At 44.4% G+C, this 13,896-nt stretch overlaps 1 protein-coding gene across 1 annotated transcript; it reads right to left on the bottom strand.

Moving 5' to 3' along the window:
• Positions 1 to 413: 413 nt before the first annotated feature.
• Positions 414 to 13,484, bottom strand: LOC135531149 (solute carrier family 66 member 2-like). The gene is made up of 5 exons (XM_064959264.1): positions 13,220 to 13,484; positions 12,704 to 12,971; positions 11,459 to 11,592; positions 10,816 to 11,032; positions 414 to 2,053 (listed from the first exon to the last, which is right to left on the bottom strand). Exons 2-5 carry the CDS (start codon positions 12,919 to 12,921, stop codon positions 1,879 to 1,881), a joined length of 744 nt encoding a protein of 247 aa, XP_064815336.1. The 5' UTR covers positions 12,922 to 12,971; positions 13,220 to 13,484; the 3' UTR covers positions 414 to 1,878.
• Positions 13,485 to 13,896: the final 412 nt, after the last annotated feature.

Below are 13,896 nucleotides of genomic sequence, written 5' to 3' on the forward strand. Positions count from 1 at the left end.
AGCCTTCCACAGGGTCTCTACAAGGTGTTGAAAGCCTTCCACAGGGACTCTACAAGGTGTTGAAAGCCTTCCACAGGGTCTCTACAAGGTGTTGAAAGCCTTCCACAGGGACTCTACAAGGTGTTGAAAGCCTTCCACAGGGACTCTACAAGGTGTTGAAAGCCTTCCACAGGGACTCTACAAGGTGTTGAAAGCCTTCCACAGGGACTCTACAAGGTGTTGAAAGCCTTCCACAGGGACTCTACAAGGTGTTGAGTTAGCTAGGGTTAGCTAGTGTTAGAGTTAGCTAGGGTTAGAGTTAGCTAGTGATAACTAGGGTTAGAGTTAGCTAGAGTTAGCTCGGGTTAGAGTTAGCTCGGGTTAGAGTTAGCTCGGGTTAGAGTTAGCTCGGGTTAGAGTTAGCTCGGGTTAGAGTTGCGTAAATTCAAATCTGGTATCAGGATAAATATAACAATGAGTCACCGATTTTATAGTATGCATTTTTTATTAGCTAAGTAATAAATGGCAAATGCAACATTCGTATATACGGGCTCACTGTAATACCACGCAGGGCAGAACAGAGAACTGACAAGACGTATGTAAAACAGTATTCTTTATACTGTGATAGGCCAACAGACGGGTTGGAACTGTCTATCACAGTAGAGGCTGGGCGTGGTTTAAACTTGCTCGGCCTATTGCAGGCGCTCAGACGGGTCCCCGCCTCTTGGCGCTTCTGTTGATAGATGTAACTTGCTTGTGAAGAACATCCAGGTTCTCATACCGTTATCTCGCACCTGGCTCCTGTTATCTAACAAAAGGCCGCTTGTTCTCGCAACACCCCGCTCTGAATGTGCCCCCTCCCAACTCATTGAACAGTTCCTGTCTTCATGCTTCTCTGTATTTTTCCATCATGAGAAAGTCCCATGGCCCTGATACTTTTAACAATGTTTCAAGTCAGCTATGTTGCATAACACATACATACATCCACACAAGCCAACAGCAGATAATATTCAATCATATATATGGTAATGGCTATAATGTAAAATACAGGATCCAACACTCGTGATAGCTAGGGTTAGAGTTAGCTAGGGTTAGAGTTAGCTAGTGATAGCTTAGGTTAGAGTTAGAGTTAGCTAGTGATAGCTTAGGTTAGAGTTAGCTAGGGTTAGAGTTAGCTAGTGATAGCTTAGGTTAGAGTTAGCTAGGGTTAGAGTTAGCTAGTGATAGCTTAGGTTAGAGTTAGCTAGGGTTAGAGTTAGCTAGTGATAGCTTAGGTTAGAGTTAGCTAGGGTTAGAGTTAGCTAGGGTTAGAGTTAGCTAGTGATAGCTTAGGTTAGAGTTAGCTAGGGTTAGAGTTAGCTAGTGATAGCTTAGGTTAGAGTTAGCTAGGGTTAGAGTTAGCTAGTGATAGCTAGGGTTAGAGTTAGCTAGGGTTAGAGTTAGCTAGTGATAGCTTAGGTTAGAGTTAGCTAGGGTTAGAGTTAGCTAGTGATAGCTTAGGTTAGAGTTAGCTAGGGTTAGAGTTAGCTAGTGATAGCTTAGGTTAGAGTTAGCTAGGGTTAGAGTTAGCTAGTGATAGCTTAGGTTAGAGTTAGCTAGGGTTAGAGTTAGCTAGGGTTAGAGATAGCTAGGGTTAGAGATAGCTAGGGTTAGAGTTAGCTAGGGTTAGAGTTAGCTAGGGTTAGAGTTAGCTAGGGTTAGAGTTAGCTAGGGTTAGAGTTAGCTAGGGTTAGAGTTAGCTAGGGTTAGAGATAGCTAGGGTTAGAGTTAGCTAGGGTTAGAGTTAGCTAGGGTTAGAGATAGCTAGGGTTAGAGATAGCTAGGGTTAGAGTTAGCTAGGGTTAGAGTTAGCTAGGGTTAGAGATAGCTAGGGTTAGAGTTAGCTAGGGTTAGAGATAGCTAAGCCAGCTTGTCCCAGGGGTCTTGGCTGTAGAGACACACTTGATAGAGGATAGCCAGATCCACCAGTACCTGAGTCAACCCACACAACAGGAACTGGAGCGGGCTCTCCTTCAGGGCAAAGTAGGCCGTCTTGAAGCTGTCCCCGGCCATCCACAGTAGGACCATGTTCACACTGAAGACAGAAAACATGTCAATAAGAAAACAGGATCATTGACCATCACTTTGAATGACAGAGTCACTGAGAAGCGGAAACATGGTGCTGCACCTGTTTGCCTCCAGGTGTGTCTTTAGATCGGTTTGAGCACCGAACTGAAGAGGTCATTATTGATCATCAGTGTCAACTAGGTCCGACTGGTGCCCGAGGCAGTCCAACATGGGGCCAATGACACCCAGAAGGTCTGTAGGCCAGGCTGACTGGTGTCTGAGGCAGCCCAACCTGGCCCTATAGCCCTATAACACCCAGAAGGTCTGTAGGCCAGGCCGACTGGTGTCTGAGGCAGCCCAACCTGGCCCTATGACACCCAGAAGGTCTGTAGGCCAGGCTGACTGGTGTCTGAGGCAGCCTTCCGGAGTCATAGCATAACATTTTTACCCAACGAAGTATAAAGAGGGATTCCTGCAGATGAATGGCGGTCTGCAGTCGCACCGTTCTCCCTGTGCCAAGCCACAAACTGGTATTACCTTAGCATATGTATATGTAGCTTATCTTAATGATGATCTATCATATCCAATTTAAACAGAGGAGCATAGCATGGTTGACAGTCTCACATTATCGTGACCTCAACTCTGCAATGTGCCAAGCCACAAACTGGTATTAGCTTAGCATATGTATATGTAGCTTATCTTAATGATGATCTATCATATCCAATTTAAACAGAGGAGCATGGCATGGTTGACAGTCTCACATCATCGTGACCTCAACTCTACAATGGTTGTTGACTTAATGGTGGTTCTTCATTATCATAACCAACAGGTTTTGGCAGACAGCCGGGTGTCATCTGAGTATTATTGGATCACATCCCAAATGCCAACTTAATCCCCAGATAGTGCACTGTGTAGGTGCATTGCATTATAGGTAGGGAATACGGTGCCATTTTGAGACAAACTTAGTTCATTTAGTAGGTCAGTTAGTGTGTCTCAGGGTACGGCTGGAACGCGTTTCAGAGGATGGCTCTCGTCAGAGTAAACACTCATTAGCTTCACCTCACAATGAAAAAGAAAAACGTTCAGCAACTAAAAGCATACCAGGAGTTTTACTGCTGCAGCTCATGGCTGGACTAACCAAGTCTGGGGCCTGGGGAAGGACATTTTAAAGTCTGGGTTCTGGGGAAGGACATTTTAAAGTCTGGGTTCTGGGGAAGGACATTTTAAAGTCTGGGTTCTGGGGCCTGGGAAAGGACATTTTAAAGTCTGGGTTCTGGGGCCTGGGGAAGGACATTTTAAAGTCTGGGTTCTGGGGAAGGACATTTTAAAGTCTGGGTTCTGGGGAAGGACATTTTAAAGTCTGGGTTCTGGGGCCTGGGGAAGGACATTTTAAAGTCTGGGTTCTGGGGAAGGACATTTTAAAGTCTGGGTTCTGGGGCCTGGGAAAGGACATTTTAAAGTCTGGGTTCTGGGGCCTGGGAAAGGACATTTTAAAGTCTGGGTTCTGGGAAAGGACATTTTAAAGTCTGGGTTCTGGGGAAGGACATTTTAAAGTCTGGGTTCTGGGGAAGGACATTTTAAAGTCTGGGTTCTGGGGAAGGACATTTTAAAGTCTGGGTTCTGGGGAAGGATATTTTAAAGTCTGGATTCTGGGGAGGGACATTTTAAAGTCTGGGTTCTGGGGAGGGACATTTTAAAGTCAGGGTTCTGGGGACTGGGAAAGGACATTTTAAAGTCTGGGTTCTGGGGAAGAATATTTTAAAGTCTGGGTTCTGGGGAAGGACATTTTAAAGTCTGGGTTCTGGGAAAGGACATTTTAAAGTCTGGGTTCTGGGAAAGGACATTTTAAAGTCTGGGTTCTGGGGAGGGACATTTTAAAGTCTGGGTTCTGGGGAGGGACATTTTAAAGTCTGGGTTCTGGGGAGGGACATTTTAAAGTCTGGGTTCTGGGGAGGGACATTTTAAAGTCTGGGTTCTGGGGAAGGACATTTTAACGTCTGGGTTCTGGGAAAGGACATTTTAAGGTCTGGGTTCCGGGGAGGGACATTTTAAAGTCTGGGTTCCGGGGAGGGACATTTTAAAGTCTGGGTTCCGGGGAAGGACATTTTAAAGCCTGGGTTCCGGGAAAGGACATTTTAAAGCCTGGGTTCTGGGAAAGGACATTTTAAAGTCTGGGTTCTGGGGAAGGACATTTTAAGGTCTGGGTTCTGGGGAAGGACATTTTAAAGCCTGGGTTCTGGGAAAGGACATTTTAAAGCACCCCCTCTTCAAATTGGAGAGAAAATGTTGTAGTTTTCATGTTAATTTCCGACACTTCTACACATTTTGCCATGGGACAGAGAGAACAGTTTTAAAGCTAATTTTTGCCGTTTTAAAGCTAATTTTCTGTAACAGTACAAATGTTTCCATGGCGCCAAGATAATTTTGCAGTTTAAAAAACCTGAAATAACAGTGCTAAACACATTGCCTGCCTCCTCATGCCTTTTGCACACACTGTATTTAGACTATTCTACGGTGTCATTGACTCGTTTTATTGTGTTATTGACTTGTTTATTGTTTACTCCATGTGTAAATCTGTGTTGTCTGTTCACACTGCTTTGCTTTATCTTGGCCAGGTCGCAGTTGTAAATGAGAACTTGTTCTCAACCAGCCTACCTGGTTAAATAAAGGCGATCTGGTCTACCTGGTTAAATAAAGGCGACCTGGCCTACCTGGTTAAATAAAGGCGATCTGGTCTACCTGGTTAAATAAAGGCGACCTGGCCTACCTGGTTAAATAAAGGCGATCTGGCCTACCTGGTTAAATAAAGGCGACCTGGCCTACCTGGTAAAGGCGACCTGGCCTACCTGGTTAAATGAAGGCGACCTGGCCTACCTGGTTAAATGAAGGCGACCTGGCCTACCTGGTTAAATCACCTGGCCTACCTGGTTAAATGAAGGCGACCTGGCCTACCTGGTTAAATGAAGGCGACCTGGCCTACCTGGTTAAATGAAGGCGACCTGGCCTACCTGGTTAAATAAAGGCGACCTGGCCTACCTGGTTAAATAAAGGCGACCTGGCCTACCTGGTTAAATAAAGGCGACCTGGCCTACCTGGTTAAATAAAGGCGACCTGGCCTACCTGGTTAAATAAAGGCGACCTGGCCTACCTGGTTAAATAAAGGCGACCTGGCCTACCTGGTTAAATAAAGGCGACCTGGTCTACCTGGTTAAATAAAGGCGACCTGGTCTACCTGGTTAAATAAAGGCGACCTGGTCTACCTGGTTAAATGACCTGGTCTACCTGGTTAAATAAAGGCGACCTGGTCTACCTGGTTAAATAAAGGCGACCTGGTCTACCTGGTTAAATAAAGGCGACCTGGTCTACCTGGTTAAATAAAGGCGATCTGGTCTACCTGGTTAAATAAAGGCGATCTGGTCTACCTGGTTAAATAAAGGCGATCTGGTCTACCTGGTTAAATAAAGGCGATCTGGTCTACCTGGTTAAATAAAGGTGATCTGGTCTACCTGGTTAAATAAAGGTGATCTGGTCTACCTGGTTAAATCAAGGTGATCTGGTCTACCTGGTTAAATAAAGGTAATCTGGTCTACCTGGTTAAATAAAGGTGATCTGGTCTACCTGGTTAAATAAAGGTGATCTGGTCTACCTGGTTAAATAAAGGTGACCTGGTCTACCTGGTTAAATAAAGGTGATCTGGTCTACCTGGTTAAATAAAGGTGATCTGGTCTACCTGGTTAAATAAAGGTGACCTGGTCTACCTGGTTAAATAAAGGTGACCTGGTCTACCTGGTTAAATAAAGGTGATCTGGTCTACCTGGTTAAATAAAGGTGATCTGGTCTACCTGGTTAAATAAAGGTGATCTGGTCTACCTGGTTAAATAAAGGTGATCTGGTCTACCTGGTTAAATAAAGGTGATCTGGTCTACCTGGTTAAATAAAGGTGATCTGGTCTACCTGGTTAAATAAAGGTGATCTGGTCTACCTGGTTAAATAAAGGTGATCTGGTCTACCTGGTTAAATAAAGGTGATCTGGTCTACCTGGTTAAATAAAGGTGATCTGGTCTACCTGGTTAAATAAAGGTGATCTGGTCTACCTGGTTAAATAAAGGTGATCTGGTCTACCTGGTTAAATAAAGGTGATCTGGTCTACCTGGTTAAATAAAGGTGATCTGGTCTACCTGGTTAAATAAAGGCGATCTGGTCTACCTGGTTAAATAAAGGCGATCTGGTCTACCTGGTTAAATAAAGGTGATCTGGTCTACCTGGTTAAATAAAGGTGATCTGGTCTACCTGGTTAAATAAAGGCGATCTGGTCTACCTGGTTAAATAAAGGCGATCTGGTCTACCTGGTTAAATAAAGGCGATCTGGTCTACCTGGTTAAATAAAGGTGATCTGGTCTACCTGGTTAAATAAAGGTGATCTGGTCTACCTGGTTAAATAAAGGTGATCTGGTCTACCTGGTTAAATAAAGGTGATCTGGTCTACCTGGTTAAATAAAGGCGATCTGGTCTACCTTGTTAAATAAAGGTAATCTGGTCTACCTGGTTAAATAAAGGCGATCTGGTCTACCTTGTTAAATAAAGGTAATCTGGTCTACCTGGTTAAATAAAGGTGATCTGGTCTACCTGGTTAAATAAAGGTGAAATAAAAAAAGGGTCAGTAAGGGTAAAGCATGAAACCTGTTTTTCTCATCAGTTAAACACACACACATCCTCCCCTCGTTCTCATAAATACACACACACACACACCCCACCCCCTAGTTTTCATAAATAAACACACACCACTCTCTCTGTGTCCAACAAACACATACTGACTAGTTTAGTCTCCCATTAGGCCTATATGAATCCTATATAGTTTAGTCTCCCATTAGGTCTATATGAATCCTATATAGTATAGTCTCCCATTAGGTAGGCCTATATGAATCCCATATAGTATAGTCTCCCATTAGGCCTATATGAATCTTATATAGTATAGTCTCCCATTAGGTCTATATGAATCCTATATAGTCTCCCATTGGGCCTATATGAATCCTATATAGTATAGTATCCCATTAGGTCTATATGAATCTTATATAGTATAGTATCCCATTAGGTCTATATGAATCTTATATAGTATAGTCTCCCATTAGGTCTATATGAATCCTATATAGTCTCCCATTAGGCCTATATGAATCCTATATAGTTTAGTCTTCCATTAGGCCTATATGAATCCTATATAGTATAGTCTCCCATTAGGCCTATATGAATCCTATATAGTATAGTCTCCCGTTAGGTAGGCCTATATGAATCCCATATAGTATAGTCTCCCATTAGGCCTATATGAATCTTATATAGTATAGTCTCCATTAGGTCTATATGAATCATATATAGTCTCCCATTAGGCCTTATGAATCCTATATAGTATAGTATCCCATTAGGTCTATATGAATCTTATATAGTATAGTCTCCCATTAGGCCTATATGAATCTTATATAGTATAGTATCCCATTAGGTCTATATGAATCTTATATAGTATAGTATCCCATTAGGCCTATATGAATCTTATATAGTATAGTCTCCCATTAGGCCTATATGAATCTTATATAGTATAGTCTCCCATTAGGCCTATATGAATCCTATACAGTTTAGTCTCCCATTAGGTAGGCCTATATGAATCCTATATAGTCTCCCATTAGGCCTATATGAATCCTATATAGTTTAGTCTCCCATTAGGCCTACTTGAATCCTATATAGTCTCCCATTAGACTTATATGAATCCTATATAGTTTAGTCTCCCATTAGGCCTACATTAATCCTATATAGTATAGTCTCCCATTAGGTCTATATGAATCCTATATAGTATAGTCTCCCATTAGGCCTATATGAATCCTATATAGTATAGTCTCCCATTAGGCCTATATGAATCCTATATAGTTTAGTCTCCCATTAGGCCTATATGAATCCTATATAGTTTAGTCTTCCATTAGGCCTATATGAATCCTATATAGTTTAGTCTTCCATTAGGCCTATATGAATCCTATATAGTATAGTATCCCATTAGGCCTATATGAATCCTATATAGTTTAGTCTTCCATTAGGCCTATATGAATCCTATATAGTATAGTCTCCCATTAGGCCTATATGAATCCTATATAGTTTAGTCTCCCATTAGGCCTATATGAATCCTATATAGTATAGTCTCCCGTTAGGTAGGCCTATATGAATCCCATATAGTATAGTCTCCCATTAGGCCTATATGAATCTTATATAGTATAGTCTCCCATTAGGTCTATATGAATCCTATATAGTCTCCCATTAGGCCTATATGAATCCTATATAGTATGGTATCCCATTAGGTCTATATGAATCTTATATAGTATAGTCTCCCATTAGGCCTATATGAATCTTATATAGTATAGTATCCCATTAGGTCTATATGAATCTTATATAGTATAGTATCCCATTAGGCCTATATGAATCTTATATAGTATAGTCTCCCATTAGGCCTATATGAATCTTATATAGTATAGTCTCCCATTAGGCCTATATGAATCCTATACAGTTTAGTCTCCCATTAGGTAGGCCTATATGAATCCTATATAGTCTCCCATTAGGCCTACTTGAATCCTATATAGTCTCCCATTAGACTTATATGAATCCTATATAGTTTAGTCTCCCATTAGGCCTACATGAATCCTATATAGTTTAGTCTCCCATTAGACTTATATGAATCCTATATAGTTTAGTCTCCCATTAGGCCTATATGAATCCTATATAGTCTCCCATTAGGCCTATATGAATCCTATAGAGTTTAGTCTCCCATTAGGCCTATATGAATCCTATATAGTTTAGTCTCCCATTAAGCCTACTTGAATCCTATATAGTTTAGTCTCCCATTAGGCCTATATGAATCCTATATAGTTTAGTCTCCCATTAGGCCTATATGAATCCTATATAGTATAGTCTCCCATTAGACTTATATGAATCCTATATAGTTTAGTCTCCCATTAGGCCTACTTGAATCCTATATAGTATAGTCTCCCATTAGAAAAAAGGTGTCTCTGGTAAAATGTCTCGTGTTTTTTAAGACGAGGCGTTTTCCTTTCTGTAATGCTGAAGACATGCCTGTCGTGAAGCTGTGCTCCATTTTCCTTCTGGCACTCAAGAGACTGTGTGACAGGCGAGCAAACGTGTAATTGCAAAGCCTACTCAGACTGGCCCGTGTTCTTGGTTATACCAGGAAATTAAATTATACAATGTATCAAGTTGGCTCGCTCTGCTCCAATGTATAACATGTTCAAATGTAACAACAAAACACTCATCAGGGTCTTCATCCCCGCTCACCATCACGGCTACATTATATTATAAAACAGAGAGGAATAGATGGGTATGAAGAGCGGACAGAGAGACGCAGGTGAGTGAGGGCTGGTAGGGGATGCTGAGAGAAGCAGGTGAGTGAGGGCTGGTAGAGCATGCTGAGAGAAGAGAGGCAGGTGAATGATGGCTGGTAGGGGATGCTGAGAGAAGCAGGTGAGTGAGGGCTGGTAGAGCATGCTGAGAGAAGAGAAGCAGGTGAATGATGGCTGGTAGGGGATGCTGAGAGAAGCAGGTGAGTGAGGGCTGGTAGAGCATGCTGAGAGAAGAGAAGCAGGTGAGTGAGAGCTGGTAGGGCATGCTGAGAGAAGCAGGTGAATGATGGCTGGTAGGGGATGCTGAGAGAAGAGAAGCAGGTGAGTGAGAGCTGGTAGGGCATGCTGAGAGAAGCAGGTGAATGATGGCTGGTAGGGGATGCTGAGAGAAGCAGGTGAATGATGGCTGGTAGGGGATGCTGAGAGAAGCAGGTGAGTGAGAGCTGGTAGGGGATGCTGAGAGAAGCAGGTGAGTGAGGGCTGGTAGGCGATGCTGAGAGAAGCAGGTGAGTGAGAGCTGGTAGGGCATGCTGAGAGAAGCAGGTGAATGAGGGCTGATAGGGGATGCTGAGAGAAGCAGGTGAATGATGGCTGTTAGGGGATGCTGAGAGAAGCAGGTGAGTGAGGGCTGGTAGGCGATGCTGAGAGAAGCAGGTGAGTGAGAGCTGGTAGGGCATGCTGAGAGAAGCAGGTGAATGAGGGCTGATAGGGGATGCTGAGAGAAGCAGGTGAGTGAGGGCTGGTAGGCGATGCTGAGAGAAGCAGGTGAGTGATGGCTGGTAGGGAAGCTGAGAGAAGCAGGTGAGTGAGGGCTGGTAGGGCATGCTGAGAGAAGCAGGTGAGTGAGGGCTGGTAGGCGATGCTGAGAGAAGCAGGTGAGTGATGGCTGGTAGGGGAAGCTGAGAGAAGCAGGTGAGTGAGGGCTGGTAGGGCATGCTGAGAGAAGCAGGTGAGTGAGGGCTGGTAGGCGATGCTGAGAGAAGCAGGTGAGTGAGGGCTGGTAGGTGATGCTGAGAGAAGCAGGTGAGTGAGAGCTGGTAGGCGATGTTGAGAGAAGCAGGTGAGTGAGGGCTGGTAGGGCATGCTGAGAGAAGCAGGTGAGTGAGGGCTGGTAGGCGATGCTGAGAGAAGCAGGTGAGTGAGGGCTGGTAGGGCATGCTGAGAGAAGCAGGTGAGTGAGGGCTGGTAGGCGATGCTGAGAGAAGCAGGTGAATGAGGGCTGGTAGGCGATGCTGAGAGAAGCAGGTGAGTGAGGGCTGGTAGGCGATGCTGAGAGAAGCAGGTGAGTGAGGGCTGGTAGGGGATGCTGAGAGAAGCAGGTGAGTGAGGGCTGGTAATCTTTATCTGAGTAGAGCGGGTAGTAAATTTCCTGAAGAAAATGTGTTTGTTTCCTCAGCCTCACCTCATGCCGGTGGTGGAGTGGTTGCGTTGGTTCTGGAGCAGCTGTGGTAGCCCCAGCATGGCCTCCGTCAGCACGGCCAGGAAGCCCAGGGACTCAACAAACAGAGAGGAGTCCAGGAGGAGAAGGGTGGTGAAGGCACAGGGCAGCGTGAAGGCCAACAGGAAGATGAGGTAGTCCTCAAAGCCATCCCAGCTCCAAAAGAACCGGGGTTCCAGATCTGATAGAGAGAGAGATGGGGTGGATGGAGAGAGAGAGCGAGACAGAGACACAGAGAAACACAGACAGAGACAGACACAGAGATACAGACAGAGAGAGAGAGACACAGAGAGACATAGATACAGACAGAGAGAGAGACACACAGACAGACAGAGATATACAGACAGACAGAGAGAGATACAGAAGGTAAATATTGGAAGGTTTTTGTTTCCTCTTTCCTCCCCAATAGCTCCCCCTAGTGGTAAAACAATAGAACAGCTGGATGGTTATTACATGGTGGATAGATGGGTGATAGATGGCTGTCTTATGGTTTTTAAAAGGATGTTGTTAGCCTTTGCTATCATCTTTCAACGTAACCAAATGCCTGGAGACGAAGTCAGATGGCTGTTAGATAGTTATTCTACGGGTGCTATATGGTTGCTGTTACCTGTGATGTGGTGCTGTTTGGTGCTGATACGGTTGGTGTTCTGTACAGAGCAGCAGAGGTTGAGCATCACCAGCATGGTGAGAATCATCACCACACTCTGCAGGAGCAGAGTCACCTCAAACTGCTTCCCAAACCTGCAGGTGTGAAAACACACACACACACAAACAAACAGGCAGACGCACACACATACACACAGGCAGACGCACACACAAACAGGCAGACGCACACACAAAACACACACACACACACACACACACACACACACACAAACAGGCAGACACACACACATACACACAGGCAGACGCACACACACACACACACACAGACGCACACCCATACATACACACACACACACACACACAAACAGGCAGACGCACACACAAACACACATACACGCACAAACAAACAGGCAGACGCACACACACACACACAGGCAGACGCACACACAAACATACACACACACACACAAACAAACAGGCAGACGCACACACATACACACAGGCAGACGCACACACAAACATACACACACACACGCACAAACAAACAGGCAGACGCACACACATACACACAGGCAGACGCACACACAAACAGGCAGACGCACACACAAACATACACACACACACACACAAACAGGCAGACACACACACATACACACAGGCAGACGCACACACACACACACAGACGCACACCCATACATACACACACACACACACACACACACACACACACACACACACACACACACACACACACACACACACACACACAAACAGGCAGACGCACACACAAACATACACACACACACGCACAAACAAACAGGCAGACGCACACACACACACACACACACACACACGCACACACATACACACAGGCAGACGCACACACATACATACACACACACACACAAACAGGCAGACGCACATACATACACACATACATACATACATACATACATACATACATACATACACACACAAACAAATAGGCAGACGCGCACACACACACACACACACACACACACACACACACACACACACACACACACACACACACACACACACACACACACACACACACACACACACACACACACACACACACACACACACACACACACACAACACACAAGCAAACAGACGCACACACATACACACAAACAAACAAACAGACGCACACATTAGCGGAAAACCTGACACTGCATTACCCCCAGGTAAACCTTACCCCCAAACACCCAAACCCACTCGCCAGAAGAGGATGCGGAGGATGTTAGCGACCAGCAGAACCAGGCAGACGCGTGTAGAGAAGCCGTCTGTGTTCTTGCTCCGAAGGATCTGCTGATACTGTGAGGCGTAGGGCAGAGCCCCTCCAACCACCATCACACAGGACGTAAGCCAGTCCAAAGAGTGCCACAGCGTCCCCACATCTCCCTCCTCTTCATCACCCTGACCCAGTCTGTTGTCCATGTCGCTCACAACGAATAGGACACCACAGCACAGCTTTCCACCAGTAGGCTCTGATCCAATGCACCGAACATAACGTCAGACTTTAGTTCCGTTAGTTCAATAGTGCATATAGGTATAGGCCCTAAACAGAATCTGTAAGATTTTGTTGTAGTTTTGTTCATTTACTTTTTAACTGCAAATCAATCAGACAGTAAACTGTAACCTATTTCAAAGCTGAAAAGTCTGCTGAGCTCGTATTCTGGCATGAATTACAAATCAACACGAGGTGAGAAATAAAAACGGACTGTAGCCAACCTACCTATATGACAGGGAGGCTTTTGTTAATCAAAGCCAGGATAAGAAAAAGTCAAGAGTTGAGTGAATTCAACCGGCAGAAAATGAATGGCGATTAAATAAATGTCCGTTTCATAAATCAAATCGAGGAGGATGCAATTTCCTTTGAAATATATATTTCCTACTAAATGCTTGTTCGCCATGCATCATGTTCCAGGTTCTGCTCTATTTCTTCCAAATACTCACTAATGTTGTTGCATTATATTATAAACGCTTCTAATCCAATACCTTTTGCTCGTTTCCCGTTTTGGTAAACTCGCGAGATTTATCATGCGCATGCTTCACTGTTTACTCGTTGGGGGTCTGTAGCTCGTCAGTGAGGGATTCGTTTCATCTCGCTCTGGCGCCCGTGTTAGTGTGTTTTACACCGGCTCAAAGTTGAATGCATTTGGAACCGGGCTGCTTTTGGGCATGAGCCAGGTGCCATGCCCTGACCGTCAGGTTGCGAAATCGACTCAAAACAAAAGTTTGGTAATCAAGCACATGTAGTAATTAGTTAGAGTATGTATTTTTCCATGTGATTGCTTTTGATTAAAAAAAACGCTTTATCTGCCATCCCAATTAAAACTAAATAGAAAATGTATTTTATTGGAAAATATATGTTGTATGTTTCTGGACGATGCACCATGCTGCCTTGTTGAC

Source organism: Oncorhynchus masou, unplaced genomic scaffold (assembly GCF_036934945.1).
Source record: "Oncorhynchus masou masou isolate Uvic2021 unplaced genomic scaffold, UVic_Omas_1.1 unplaced_scaffold_1532, whole genome shotgun sequence".
Taxonomy (NCBI): Eukaryota; Metazoa; Chordata; class Actinopteri; order Salmoniformes; family Salmonidae; genus Oncorhynchus; species Oncorhynchus masou.

Coding starts and splice junctions, on each gene's coding strand:
- LOC135531149 (XM_064959264.1), bottom strand. CDS start 12,921: ATGGACAACAGACTGGGTCAGGGTGATGAAGAGGAGGGAGATGTGGGG. Junction 11,033..11,458: donor CAAACAGCACCACATCACAG/GTAACAGCAACC, acceptor TCTCTCTATCAG/ATCTGGAACCCCGGTTCTTT. Junction 2,054..10,815: donor CACTCCACCACCGGCATGAG/GTGAGGCTGAGG, acceptor TTCTGTCTTCAG/TGTGAACATGGTCCTACTGT.